Source organism: Magallana gigas, chromosome 9, assembly GCF_963853765.1.
Source record: "Magallana gigas chromosome 9, xbMagGiga1.1, whole genome shotgun sequence".
Taxonomy (NCBI): Eukaryota; Metazoa; Mollusca; class Bivalvia; order Ostreida; family Ostreidae; genus Magallana; species Magallana gigas.
Window position 1 is genome coordinate 33,897,210 of NC_088861.1, and position 14,683 is coordinate 33,911,892.

Below are 14,683 nucleotides of genomic sequence, written 5' to 3' on the forward strand. Positions count from 1 at the left end.
AGTGGTTGTTTTTCTCAAGCAAATCTTATAAATTACGAAAATACTGAAAAATCATCATTGTTAATGGAAAACAATTTCCATTGCTTTTGTGGGTAACCCTTGCCCACGAATTAACAGCCTCATGAACGTATTTACATGTACAAACATTTGTTTAATAAATTTTAAAAAATCCCGATTACAATATCAACGAAATTACGTCACCACCAACCAGGACACTATTGGCTACCCACGAACATGAACCCCATGTATACAAATGATTCCACGGTACTATTTTGTCGAAAATATTATCTTATCTGAGAGAAAATGGACAACCACGATTCTATTGATACATCATTGCATCGTATTGAGCATTTCATTTTCTTATACGAATGAACTTACTATATAAACATGTCTTCTAACATGAGGATGTTACATCAAAAGTCGATATGCCGGCGTAGTCAGATTTTTATGGTTTAATAAATATACTTATACTATTTCTCTATTTCAGCTCGAACACAAGGGAATCATGCACGAAGTTTATCCACAATCAAAGTACTAAAGAACTGACGGGAGTTGATTTTGTCGATGTTTACTTATTTTAAAATCAATGATATGTTATTTTGCATAACAAGTCCATGTATACGTAGTTTCTAATTTGAATTACGCATATTTTTATAATATGAATTTTTGAAATGAACTTTTTCGACTAGAATGTCGAGAAACCTCCATATGAATCATGTTAAATAATATTTAAAGATAAAATTAATTCAATCAAACTATGTATCAGTGGTAGAAATATTTCTCGAAAATTGTATGGATCCAAGCAATATAAAACTCTAGTCTCGTTCAACCAAACGCTCGGCTGACACCGTAAATGTCCGACAAGGGTTTACGGAGACAGCCGAGCGTCGAGTTGAACGAGACTATATTGAACTCTGGCGTAGGAATACATACGACTACAAAAAATGTTTAAATCGTTCGTATCATTTAAAATCTGACTATTTTCAAGGTATTTGTAAATAAGTTTCCTTGAAAAACAATGCTTTAGCATACATTACATCGAATTCATCAATTAATTTCAAGAACTAAGTCTTGTCAGGAGCAATGATTGTGCTGAGGTCCAAACACTGTTTCACTTTCGGTTTGTCCGCGTGACTGCATAGGAGAGTTGATTAAAAATCAACTCCCAATAAAAAGCAACATGAACATATATTATTTGATATATTTTATTATCATGTTTAGGTCTATTGTTAAATAGAAGTAAACTTTTTTCTAATCGGCGAGTTTTTGTCTGCGTCGGGTACCCCGATCATCGACTACTTTGTGTACCGTAAAAATCAAAATACTTGATATTTTTAAATATAACTATCTAAAATTATTTGTTGCAGTTTGTTCAATGTTGATGCCAATTTTCACTAATATCCGTAAATTAGAAAGGAAAATATCTCAATAATTTCCGAACAACTGTCGTACAACTAATATATTGATTTTCACTAAGAGGCTGCTAGCCACTGCTTGTTCATGAAGAGTCTTGCGTGACTATCCGCTATGAACCGGATAGAAACTCGATATAATTTATGTGTTGATCCACTGAAAAAGCCTATTTTTAACCGGATTTATTCACTTATGAATACCTTACTTTTTTCATTTCAATATTATCAATATTCATAGGATTTTGATTAATTTTGTTTTTTTTTGAAAATATTGCAGGTTACCTCCGCGTAATTCGAATCAGTAGCAAACACGGCAATAAAAGCTCGACGAAAAAAGTTAAATAATAGTAAGTATTATTTATTGAATTCGCCAAGCTAACCCAGCACTAAACATTATATCTGCTTGAAAGACACAGAGCCTGGCAAAATTCAGGAATAATGAAATAGAACTTAACAATAAATAGTATGAGAAATATTTATCACTCCGCTATTACAAGCAATTTGTGGATGTTGGCCACATAATGATTTTTTGTGGGGTAACTTTGGAGCCGACCAGTGTGCCAGTTTAACTACCCATGTAGGGACACACTGTGAACCCGAGTATGAAGCATCAGTGCCCGAACCTGAACGATCCCCAGCGTTAAACGGGGTAGTGAGACCTACCCTTCTCACCATGTCTCCTGCAGTGCTACCTAATTTAGAACTTCGCATGACGAAGGCTACTTTATCAACCAATTATTACATGAACTAGCCTGTAACATCCCCTTACTAGAGTGAGGTGGATACCCAGTGTAGGCCCCACTATACAAAAAAAACCCCCAATATTACATTGTAACAACCTTGCAGTTAACTGTCCTTACTTTGCCTTTTATAAACCATATTGAATGATTTAATTTATATACTAGCCCCTAGCTTTGAAAGCAAGTGGGGGGAGACACCCAGGTTTTGGAGTAGAAAGTGTCAACATATTCCACTGAGGATTCCCCAGTCCCGCTACAGACATTGGGACAATGTCCCCCACAAAACCATTTAAAATTGAATATTTATATGTAAAACTAATACATATAATAATTTATATTAATTACATGTAATAAATGGTTGTATAAAAAAAAAGCAAAACATTTGTTTGAGACTGGTAAATATTTATATTTGCCTTATCACTCCATCACCAATACCAAGAATGGCAGCACATTATGCCTTAAAGTGAAATAAAATTTAGGGCCAAAGCATTGGTCCTATCATGAGAGCAAAACAAGCACCAGGACTTTCCGAATACTAACATAAATGCATGGGATGCATATAATTGGGCTGGCATGGGATTTGGGACAGAAAAAAGTTGCTTTTCCGGAAACCACTGGATACTGGTTTCCTTGTCTATCAATGAAATATTGTAGAGCGCATTGAGTATTGTTCAGTTATATGTTGTTACCAGTGTTCGACAGGTGTGTACGATCTGATCGAAACAACTCAAGCTCGGTTGCCTTGATGTTGTGGTCATGGCTGATGTAACAACCCCCATCTGGTCTGCCATGAAACTTGTCATACACTTGTTAATTCTGACCCGTTTTTTGTTGATTTCCCATACCCAACGAAGCAAAATGCCAATATCTTCTAGGTAGGATGCACACCAGATGAGGGTGGCCATAAAGCATGCAATCTAAACAATGAGCATTGTGCATTTTCAGAAAACAATTTAGATGTCATTTCATCTTTGGTTAGGTCATTTGAACCGAGGTGAATGATGACGAAATCTGGTGGAGTCTGGTATTTTGACATCGATGTTACCGTCTTGTCGAAATCCTCCCATTGTAGTCCACGGATACCTTTCCACTGACTGGTTACAGGTGGTTGCAGGTTAAGGTCCCCTCGGACTATATGCGGGTGCAATTTTAGCCATATAGGGGATTGAGGACCCCACAATCCAGGCTGACAAATCTAAAGAGGCTTTTTGTGATCGGCTTCAGTCGCATTAAATTATTTTAATACAACTCATTCTTTCTATACGTGTTAATGCTCTTTGAGAAGCCCTACTCAGTATTCTAAAGAAGAAGAAGATACATTAACATTTAATAATTACGTGAAAAAAATAAAACTAGACAAGTTTATTTTTCCAAATTTCCCTAAATTATGAGGATTTTATTATAATTGTTTTCCGCTTGAATCGCCATTTGGGTCTTTATTTTTCTTAATAACGGCTAACAACCCCATGAAATGACTAAAACAAGTGATAATATTAGTAATAAGGATTTTATTATAATTGTTTTCCACTTTAATCGCCATTTGGGTTCATTTGGGTCCATTTGGGTAAATCGACGCACCCGAGATCTCGCTACTAGGTAAACATGGCTGTCATAAGGCGAGTTTTTTAAAAAGATGACATTCCAAGGCAAAGGATGGCCGTTGTGAACCATTGAAAGGAAAACAAAGTTAGCAGAGTTAGGGTAAACTATATGTTTAATTAATAAATCCAATTTTTTAGGGGCCTTCTCCTCTGTTGAGTTGTAACTCTTTGTTAATTATGTCAAGTGCTATGTGCAATTGTTTATACAGTCTTGGTAAATTTTTACTTATTCGAGCTTTCTTACGACCCAGATATTGAAGCCTGAAACCAAAACTGAAGTCACTGAGCAATAATTTTGCATGTTCATAACCCTGGAGGTGTTTTTGTAGTGCCTGAATATTTTTATCGGAGTGTGCCCTGATGTATACAGATGTTTATTTCGTGCACAAGTAACTCTGGGGTGTTTTCCTCTGCAATGACTACAAGCATGGTGGAAGCGGCATCTAGTGAAGAAAGGGCAGAATTTACCTCTATTGAAAGTATTGCAGGTTTGTTTAACATAAGCTTGTTTTGGGATTAGAAAAGACCCATGTGTTGTAGGTTTGTTGTGTTGTTGAAATGGAGAATCAGAACCTTGCTGTGACATGGAATTAGTTGATTGATTGGCGACAGAAAGAAGCCAGAATTCATTATGTATATCACCCTAAGACATAGCTGGGTTGGACACCTTGAGCAGACGGAATTGTTCATCATATTTGTACCAGTGATGTGAACGACTTGCAGCTTTTCTGATATCCACTTTTTAATACTCAACTGTGAGTTTTGTTTCCGTTTAACTACACAGAGGTGGCCATTTTTAAACTGTATTTCGCCATGAGAGTCAAAATCTTCCAATTCGGTGGCCGACTTTAGCAACAGAGATATATCAATGAATTTCCTCTCCCTCTCATAAAAAAGCATAATATTAATTCTATTAAAAAAGAACGCAGAAACGCAATAAGAATATTTAAATGTATATCAAATAACGGACCGCCTTCCGGCGGCCCGTAATAAAAACAAATAATCTGGATTATTTCCTTATACATTGTACATGTACCGTCTCAAAATTGAGGAAGCATTAAACACAATTGTATTTTAAAAAAGATAAGGAAGCTAGCGCAGTTGACTGTAAAAACCAAAGAATGAAATTATTCTTTTATATCCTTGACTTACTCTTGTATTTGTTTTCCTGGTTTCTAAACAAACGAAATCATGTGATGACAATGTATTGCAAGAAAATAAATTAAAAAGAAAGTTTATACCGAAAGTATGTTTGTAGAACTATCATAGCTAACATGAGGGTGTTCATTATTTTAGTTTGCATACTTATTTTATGACTGTTGGTGAAAGGCAAACTTGGCGTGAAGCGGTCTACATTCAATGCATATTACTGCAAAATCACTTCTCTTTATTAAAGCATTGAATCAATCTTTTTTTTAAAGACGTGATCTCATAAGTGAAACGGTGCTTGCTTACAAATGGAGTAACGCGCACTAGAGTATTGCGAAACTTACGGAAGAGCCATTAGAGCAGTCGAATAATGCTGAAAAAATATTGCACAACGTTAATGCTATCAATTTTTATGACACGATTTTATTTTTTATTCTGTTACTCGATGAATATAATGTTTGGGATAATAATAAATGGATAAATTGAATTCGTTTAACAGTTGACAAATATTTACATTAACGAAATATTCATCAGCGTAAGTATAATATCAGGTCGTGATTAGGTCCGAAGTCACCGACAATTGAAGTACAGTACTGAAGGAGGAATTGTTAAAATTGTGGTTATACGGATAAGATTTGGTGATTGGGTCTTCTGCATTATGCGTAAATATCACTCTTATCAATCAATGTAATTCAATAGTGCCAAAGAAAGTGAACATAAATAACATGTAATCTAGAGAACATTTGAATGCTGACTTATATTGTAACTTTGCATAAATTTATCTCTGAATCTCATGGTCCCTTGTCGCAAATCACTGGCAATATAATATAAAGTGTAACCGGAGCGTAAACTGAAAGAGAATGCGTAAACAATTTTATTGCCGATGTTTGAATTTTGCAGGTAATCCTAAAAATTGTAGTCCTTTTCTGATCTATTGATACCTATAGTGCAAAATTTAACGTCCGTAAAAATTGATACGAGGCGACCAAAATCGGGAGGTAACGATTTTTTCGAGTTCTTTTTAAATTCCTCCCTTGTGTATTCTATTGTATAGAGGTGGTAGATATAAAAGGTTAAAAACTTCTTGACGAGCCCTTATGTTATCAATGATAGTAATGTAGGTAGCCACGCCGTTTTTGTCCTTTTTGGATTAATTGTCTACCAGCTGACAGAACTGACCTTTAATGGTTAAACTGGGGCGCTTTACATTAGCTATGAAGATTATATTTAATGTATCACGTGCTTGACAACATTGTTTATATACTGGGTTTAAATATACAATCTAAATGTACACAGGTATGGTGGTTATGTTTTTAGTATAGTAATAACGCATACGCTCTAAAAAGTACTAACACATTGTTGAAGTCTAAATATGAGTAATTTTTTATTGAACTATCTTAGGAAAAGTTAAAAGTTTTATTGAATATTATTTTATTTGTTTTATGTTGTTTAAACTTATTGTCGGTTTCTTATTTGTTCCTTTAGTTTAGTCATGTATGTTTACCAAGTGTTCTTTAGACCAAAAATCTTTGATCACGATTAACGTTTAAGAATCACAATGAAACCAACGAAACTTTATAAAGATTTGATGCTGTGTTGACGTTAGTGAAAAAACGAACGTCCGACTTTATCTATACATAATGCAATTGGTGTTTTTTTTTTGCCTGTCTGTCCTTTTTGAGGATTCGTTATCATCACTCAAGGACCCCTGCTCAGAAATTATTCAACTGTTCTTGATTAGTTAAAAAGACTCAACGACGTTAAAACGATACACTAACTGGCTCACGCTTATTTCGGTCCTTCAACTCGCCAGTAAACATTCTATTGATAGTAATCATACTTTAAAAATACAGATTTCAGACGCGTTTAAAAGTGCACTTTTATAAGTCATATCTGTGCAAGACCAAGTATTCCCAGACAAGCTAAATGTACCTCAATACTGTTCTCTGCATACATTCTGCACAAAGCTTATTCATTCGAAACAAAAATCGAATCCCAACTGCGATGTTTGATCAATAATAACTGCAGGTTATGTAAATAAGGTTTTAAGAAATATTTGCTCAATAGGGCGCCGTCTTCTCTTTTTATACCGGTGTCGATACTGAGCACAGTCGCTGGGTGTAATAATTGTTGTTTTTAATTGTAGTGTGCCAATGACAATGTAATCAACAATCTCCCATATAGAATGAACACATTGTGAATCAATGATTTAAATTTTAAACTGGAATTGATTACATCGTCGGCATAAATAGGCTTTATATTTTTGTTGGGAACCTAACCAAGTGCGAACAATACCTCTTTATATTTTGGTCAAATCGCATATGAATATATATTGAGAGAACTGTTTGTTGCATGTGCATTAATCTTTAATATCTTTAATAACGGGTTATGCATTTTTTTTTCTGCAATACGCTTTTGTGCGATGTTTATGCTGCACAATAAATTTGTATAAAAGCTATTTTCTTTCCTAATACAGAAAAGTTTCGGTAATAGTTTTGTTGTTTTACAAAGGTTTCTTGATTCACTTTGGTGCACAGTCAAAACATCAACAAGCTTCTTATGGCAATATTGTATTTGCATCCCTAAATTGTATGCATATTAGACTGGAGAAAAAAGCTTTTGACACCGTAAGTAGATCGTCAAATTCAAATTGCATTCGATGATTTGAGGTATAAACATTTAGAACAAAAACAACAAGACATATGTTACTTAGCCAATGCTAACTGGTTATACCCCCGGTCTGATGATGTGAATATACAGAATAAGCAAAATCGATTATTAAACAGAAAGTTGTCGTCCGATCGGTACAATAGTAAATCCCCTCATATGGCATTCTAAAATTTCAGCAACCTGAAATGAATAGTCGCAGAGAAAAATGCGACAGAAAGTTTTGTTACGGACAGATAGTTTGGTAGAGAGGCACTTAAGGGTAAAACTGTATATCCGTTTGGATCAGTGATATAATTAAGAAACTTTGAACAAGCGTACGCGTTAGATATGAAGTTGTTTAAACCTCCTAATTTAGCCATGGTCGTTTTCCAGATTTTCTAGAATATAATTTTATATATTTTATAGCATTTTGGATTCTATTACGATTATCTATAAGATACATACATGTATTACAATCTAGTACACTGTAGATAATCCATGTTTATTTTTTTGTTCTAGATACTGATCTCGCTATCAATGCTTTTTTCTGGTGGACATTTGAAGTTAGCGCACCATTAAGACCATAGAAACACAACGGAAGATGTTAGGCCATAAGAGTTTACTCAATATCAAACCAGTTCTTTTCTCCCTATGTTTTCTGCATGCATGCATCGCTAAAACATTAAACATTGGTCGTGAAAAAAGATATACGGAGGTGATTTAATTGATTTTGCAATATTATAAAAACACAATCTTTAATGTAAACGTTAAGATATCTATGAATATTATTATTTAAAACGATACACTCTTGGTAAGGTCAAGATCTAGTTAATGGTTCTAGGCTCAACCGTCACCAAAATTTTGAAATCCCTCAGCTCATTCTTTCAAGAAAAGTCCATAAGCTTGAGGTCAAACCTCTGATTTGAGGCTGAGTATTGACTTGAGGAAAGTTGGTGACGACGAATCCAGACTGTTTTTTTTTTTGTTCTAGAACCATCATGACATCAGAATTGATTAAATGAATATGTTCCCGTATTTTACAGCTTTAACGGAATTATGTAGAAAATGAAACATTATTTTGACATTCTATATTTAATTACAAGCAAAGTAATCCCGGTACATATATTCAATTTGACATCATTTTAAAAAGGAGGTCATGAGCTTGTTTAATGCCGTTTTGAGAGGGCTCTAGGCACTCTAGAAATAAATCATTAGTCAAAAATGGACAAAACTCCGATATTTTTTTTACTTTTATCCTTCATATTTCATAGTAAATGGTTGTTTAAAACATGATTTTTCTTTGCGTTTACCAAAAAATTAGGCCCCCGTACACTCTATGAAACAAAGATAGTGTTATGAAGCATAATTAAAAGAATATATCTAGAAATTTATAAACCTGTAGGAACTTTTAATTTACCAGATCTGGACCTTAATGTATTTCCATCTGTATATGATATGATTCAAATATATGATTTCTAATATATAACTTATTGATTAATATTTCATTTATATTTACGGTCAGAAATTTACACAGACCAAAATCTCAGTATGAACTTAATAGAGAATGGCATTTTTAATCAAACAACGATATGAAACACTTTTTTGATACTATTTATTAACTGAATCACAACAACAGGAAGACATTTGTCTTGAGTCGAAAGATACGGTCGAGGAAGTGAAAGAATGTCCTAATGGCAGTACTACATTTATCGAAAGATCAAATAAAAAGAATTGTAGCAGGTATCCAAAATGCGCTGGGGAATCATTGGCGTACCATTGTGTTAGGTCCGGGGAGTCCCTTGTAGAAGTCTGCGCTCCAATAACTTCCATTACAGGTATTTATAAGTAAACGATACTGGCATTATGAATACGTAATTAATAATAAACAGGAGAAAATGTGTTTTTCTTTAAAATGACAAATTTGGCTTATTTAAGAAATATTGTGAAATTACGCAACAAAATCATACTAATCATAAAGTTTGAATTTATTTTGTTTTAAGGACTGTCATTAATTGTCTTCATTGTATAAATATGTTCATATAGTTAATATTTTTCTGTGATAAGACAAACTGTTTTAAAATATCTTTCTATTGATATTCATCATTAAAAAAAGCTTTTGGAATGTCAATATTTTGAGATGAGCGGGGATTTATATTAACGAGGCCGGGTCTAATTAGTTCTGCCCTAGATTTTTTAAAGAAATTTTTTACCTGAATTTCTACTTATATAATTATTATTTGAAGATTAAAAAATAAAACATTTACCACACCGTTTGTTTAGGGGGTCATCTCAAAGTTTGTTAATCTTTAACATAGGACCCTATGGGATTTCGCTTGAAATGTATCAATTTTGCACATTTTTTAAACTTCTGCCCTAGGGATTTCTTTTTCTGTTCTACATATTAAATTTATTGATATAAGGCATCAAATGGTCAAATAAAAAAAACCTTTTACCTCCTGGTTTGTTCCAGGGGTCTTATCAAAGTTGATTTTTGTATGCCCAATTTCCCAGATTTGTCAGATAATGGCTATTTTTTATTTGAGAAAGGCGGAAAAGGTGATCTTTATAGTATTATTAAAGCATTCAGACATATTTAAGTAATAAAAAAATATATAACATCACATATCAAGAGTCATTAATATAAAATACATGGTTACTGTCTTGACATATATGAATTAAGCTATATTTAGGCGGGTTAAGAAAACGTGACAGAGGGTTAGGCCTGCTGAACCCTCGTCACGTTTTCGACCCGAGCCCAAATATAGCTTATACTTCGAGACAGTTATGTTTATTCCACAATATAACATTAATTTTACGCATTAAACGAGCAATTTTCAACAAATTTCGCTGAATATCTGCAGTTGAAACTATCACGCCATGGCGTCAACAAAGCAAAAAGATGACGTCACAATACAAATGAAACGCTGCGCGAAAGCGTGCGTACTCGTTCTGTACTCGGCCTCGTTAAGTATAACTTACGTAACTGGTACTGAAAAGTAATTTTTAGCAGATTGCATTTCGATAATCATTTATATGGCATACGGAAACAAACTGTGGATCTATATAGCGTTCACAGACCCGAGAAACGTTTTCCACTCTTTAATAAAATGAAGATATTTTTTTTAAAGATTTGATTTGACTTGCATGCGAACGACATGAAAAATTAGCATTTTTAGGGGGGAGCTTCACGAGGCCAAATGTTGTGCATTTCTAACTTCCCATAGGTCTAAATAACTTTTGATAACTTTGACTTTATTATGTGATTTGATAAAAACAACTTTTCAACCTACTTAGATCGCCATGTTGTAGCGTACTGACATAAAAAAGTGTTTGAAAGACCTAAATTAACCTTTCCAGATTTTCTAGAATGTAGCAGATGACATGTTCTCATATGTGCCATGTTATTGCACTCATTGAGCTATTTTTGAGAGCTATTTTTGAGCACATTAAGATATCTTTTTTTCATTGGCATGTTTCTTTTTTTCACAAGGGAGGTGTTGTGCGTATTATGATAAGAGTTTAGGAAGAGTCATTGAGGATTACAACAATCGTTGCTCTCTTTGTCCCTTTAAGTATCAGTCGGATAAATGTTTTGAAAGTAAGACCTTATATATATACTATTGTACATATGTTTAACTTTTTTAACTTTTTTAAATCAAATCCTGAAATGACACTTTTTAAAACAATATTGATGTTTATTCATAAAAGTATTTCTTAGATATAGAATGTGTAAAAACAAACAAGGACGAAACAAGTGAACACACTTCTCCTGCTAACGCAAACCTAACAGTAACTGACTATATGAAAAAACCATGTGGTGCAAAAAATAGTGCTGAGTGTGAAAGTGATTACAAACAGAATTCGACAGATAACATCACCAGGACCACTTTAACAAATGAAACCACGGAACATAATAGCCCGAAGTATGTAATAAAATCGATGCTTTTGAATCGGTCATTGCAATTTTATCTAAATTTAATCATATTCAAATTATTATTTATCAATGCGAATAAATTAAAACATTAATATATATATATATATATATATATATATATATATATATATATATATATATATATATATATATATATCCAAGAAAAACCTCAGTGGTCGGTGAAATATATATAAAACTTAAATAAATGAAAACACAAATATGTCGAGTAAAACATAAGCGCTTTCATTTTCTTCAGATGTTTTACAATACTAACATGGTAACGTTTGTTATGACGTCATAATAGTTTAACGGCGTCTTCAAGTCTCTGAATGACGTCATATTTTCCCGTATTTTTAGATATCACAATACTAATAATAACAGAGTATATAACACGGTTAAAACATGAATAAAACATTTAGAATACTCAGATGTTACATTAAGCTATTCAATTTAGGTTTAAAAGTTCTTATAAAATGTTTTTCTTTATCACGCCTTTCAACAGTATTAGAATTGTACATTTTATAGAACGGAAAAACAGTGAATGATTTTTTTCCGCACAGGTCAAGGTGTTCACTAACTTTTAGTTTGCGGTATTCCGGTTGGTTGATGTGCTGTTTGTGAATTCGGATTCTCTCCCGTAAGGTACTTCCCGTTTCTCCAATATATAGTTCCCCGCAACCTGAGCACGTGATGACGTATAATAGATTTCTGGTTTGACACGACATGTTGTTGTTAACGATAAACTGTTTCCCACCAAAATTAAAATGATGTCCTTGTTTAATATAGGGACAAGTGCCACATCGCGAATCCTGGCATTTAGTGACTTCAAACTCCGATTTTTCTTTGAAATTGGATTTAGTAAGGATGCGTCGAAGATTCTTCGGCTGTCTTTTGCTGTTTATAAATTTTTGTTTTTCAAATATCTTGGCCATTGTTTCATCAGTCTTCAAAACGTCGTTTAGATGGTGAACAATCGGGGCGATGTTAGTATTTCTGGGATTATGGGTGGTAACCAGTGGTAATATCTTCGATTTTTTATTGTTGTTTTGAACGGGATTGAGGAGCTTCTTTCTGTCTAATTTCATGGTCTTTTCAATAGCATCGTCAATAATTTTATCCGGATAACTTTGTTTCTTTAGATACTTTTTTAATTCCTGTAATCTCTGTATTTTGACAGACTCGTCGTTAACGATTGTGCATATTCGTCTAGACAGGTTATACGGTATTGCTCTTTTCGTATGTCGTGGATGACATGAGTTGAAGTGTAAATACTGATGAGTATCCGTAGGTTTATAGTATACATCCGTCTTAATGACTTCGTCTTGTTTGGTCAGCAAATATCTAAATATAAAATTCTATTCAGGCTTTCGTCCGCTGTAAATTTGATATCTGGATTAAGTTCATTCAATATATTTTTAAAAACTGACAGATTGTTGTCTCCGGAATTCCAAACAATAAAACAGTCGTCCAGGTACCTTTTCCAGTGCTTTGTTATATACATTTCCGTCTCTTCGTTAAATAATCTATTTATTTCCTTATACATTTTTCTTCCAGGTATCCTAATGTAAGGGTAGCATATGTTGGAGCCATTTTAGTGCCCATGGCGGTTCCTTTAATTTGTTTAAAATGTTTTCCGTTGAATGTAAATGTATTATTAGTCAATACAATTTCTGCAGCTTCTAAAATGAATTCTTTTAAAAACCGATTGTTGATTTTTTCAGGTATCCTATTGATCCAATATTCCATCGCGTTAAGTCCCAGAGAATTTGAAATGTAGCTGTACAAATTAATGACATCAAAAGTAATGAACTTGCTATTCTTATTAATTTTTTCAGGTAAATGACGTAGAAAATCCAAGTCATCTTTCACGTAGCTTTTAACATCAGTACACAATGGTTTAAGTAGAATGTCAAGTAAATTGCTAAGTCTTTGAGAAGGTGCTGAAGGCCCCCCTACAATAGGTCTGAATGTGATATCATCTGGATGTGGACAACGGATGTATTCAGAACACTGGACTTTGATGGCATCTTTAATTTTTGTTGATTTATGAATCTTTGGGAGACCATAAAAATTGCTTTCTTTATATTCATAATCTGTAAAGTAGTCTTCCTCTTTCTCAGTTAAGCAGGATGTTGTTTTATGTCTTTTTAACAGATTCTTTATTTTCTGCATCGTTTTTATATCATCATTGGTTGGTATTTCCTGATAATAGTCGACGTTTGACAACATTTTCATGATATGGTCTTTATTAAAACCAGAATCCATAATCACTACTGCGCCATCTTTATCAGCTTCTTTAATCACAATTGATTCGTCGTTTGCTAATGATTCAAGGGCTGTGGTTTCTTCTCTTGATAAGTTGAATTTTGTTTTACAGTTTTTGATGTTACTGTTAAGAGGTAGATTGTTTAGTGTGCCACAAACGGTATTTAAGATGTCGTTCTTACCATTTTTTGGATTAAAAAATGATTTGTTACGTACAATGTTTTCTTCCGACTCTGTGTCACTTTCACTCTCTTTATAAAAATGTTCTGCTACTTTCAATTTTCTTTTGTATTCCTTTATATCTGTTTATTTTCCGTTCTATAAAATGTACAATTCTAATACTGTTGAAAGGCGTGATAAAGAAAAACATTTTGTAAGAACTTTTAAACCTAAATTGAATAGCTTAATGTAACATCTGAGTATTCTAAATGTTTTATTCATGTTTTAACCGTGTTATATAATCTGTTATTATTAGTATTGTGATATCTAAAAATACGGGAAAATATGACGTCATTCAGAGACTTGAAGACGCCGTTAAACTATTATGACGTCATAACAAACGTTACCATGTTAGTATTGTAAAACATCTGAAGAAACTGAAAGCGCTTATGTTTTACTCGATCTTTGTGTTTTCATTTATTTAAGTTTTATATATATATATATATATATATATATATATATATATATATATATATATATATATATATATATATAGGGTATATTTTTTTTCTTTGTAATATCAGTAAATTTACTATATTTAACAGGCAACGCAAAGACGATTCAAATTATATAATTGGCATCGTGTCAGCAATAATTTGTTTTTGTCTGGTTATTGCATGCATATGTACCTACTGCTATCGAAATCGTAAGTACCTTTTAAAGTATTGTCATGAAAACTCTTCATTCTGATATTTGAAATAGTCTCTCCGAATC

General features: G+C 33.1%; 1 protein-coding gene across 4 annotated transcripts in view; it reads left to right on the forward strand.

The window, feature by feature from the left end:
- LOC136271442 (uncharacterized) overlaps positions 1–14,683 on the forward strand; it is a 46,749-nt gene that overhangs the window by 28,442 nt on the left and 3,624 nt on the right. For 2 of the 4 annotated variants that reach the window (XM_066071484.1, XM_066071482.1), the window contains 7 exons: positions 488–531; positions 1,690–1,759; positions 8,071–8,266; positions 9,188–9,386; positions 11,042–11,149; positions 11,270–11,474; positions 14,515–14,615. In XM_066071484.1, the coding sequence (XP_065927556.1) occupies positions 8,153–8,266; positions 9,188–9,386; positions 11,042–11,149; positions 11,270–11,474; positions 14,515–14,615 (727 nt within the window). In that variant the 5' untranslated portion in view covers positions 488–531; positions 1,690–1,759; positions 8,071–8,152. The remainder of the gene's footprint in view (positions 1–487; positions 532–1,689; positions 1,760–8,070; positions 8,267–9,187; positions 9,387–11,041; positions 11,150–11,269; positions 11,475–14,514; positions 14,616–14,683) is intronic. The other 2 variants (XM_066071485.1, XM_066071483.1) reach the window with 1 other exon arrangement.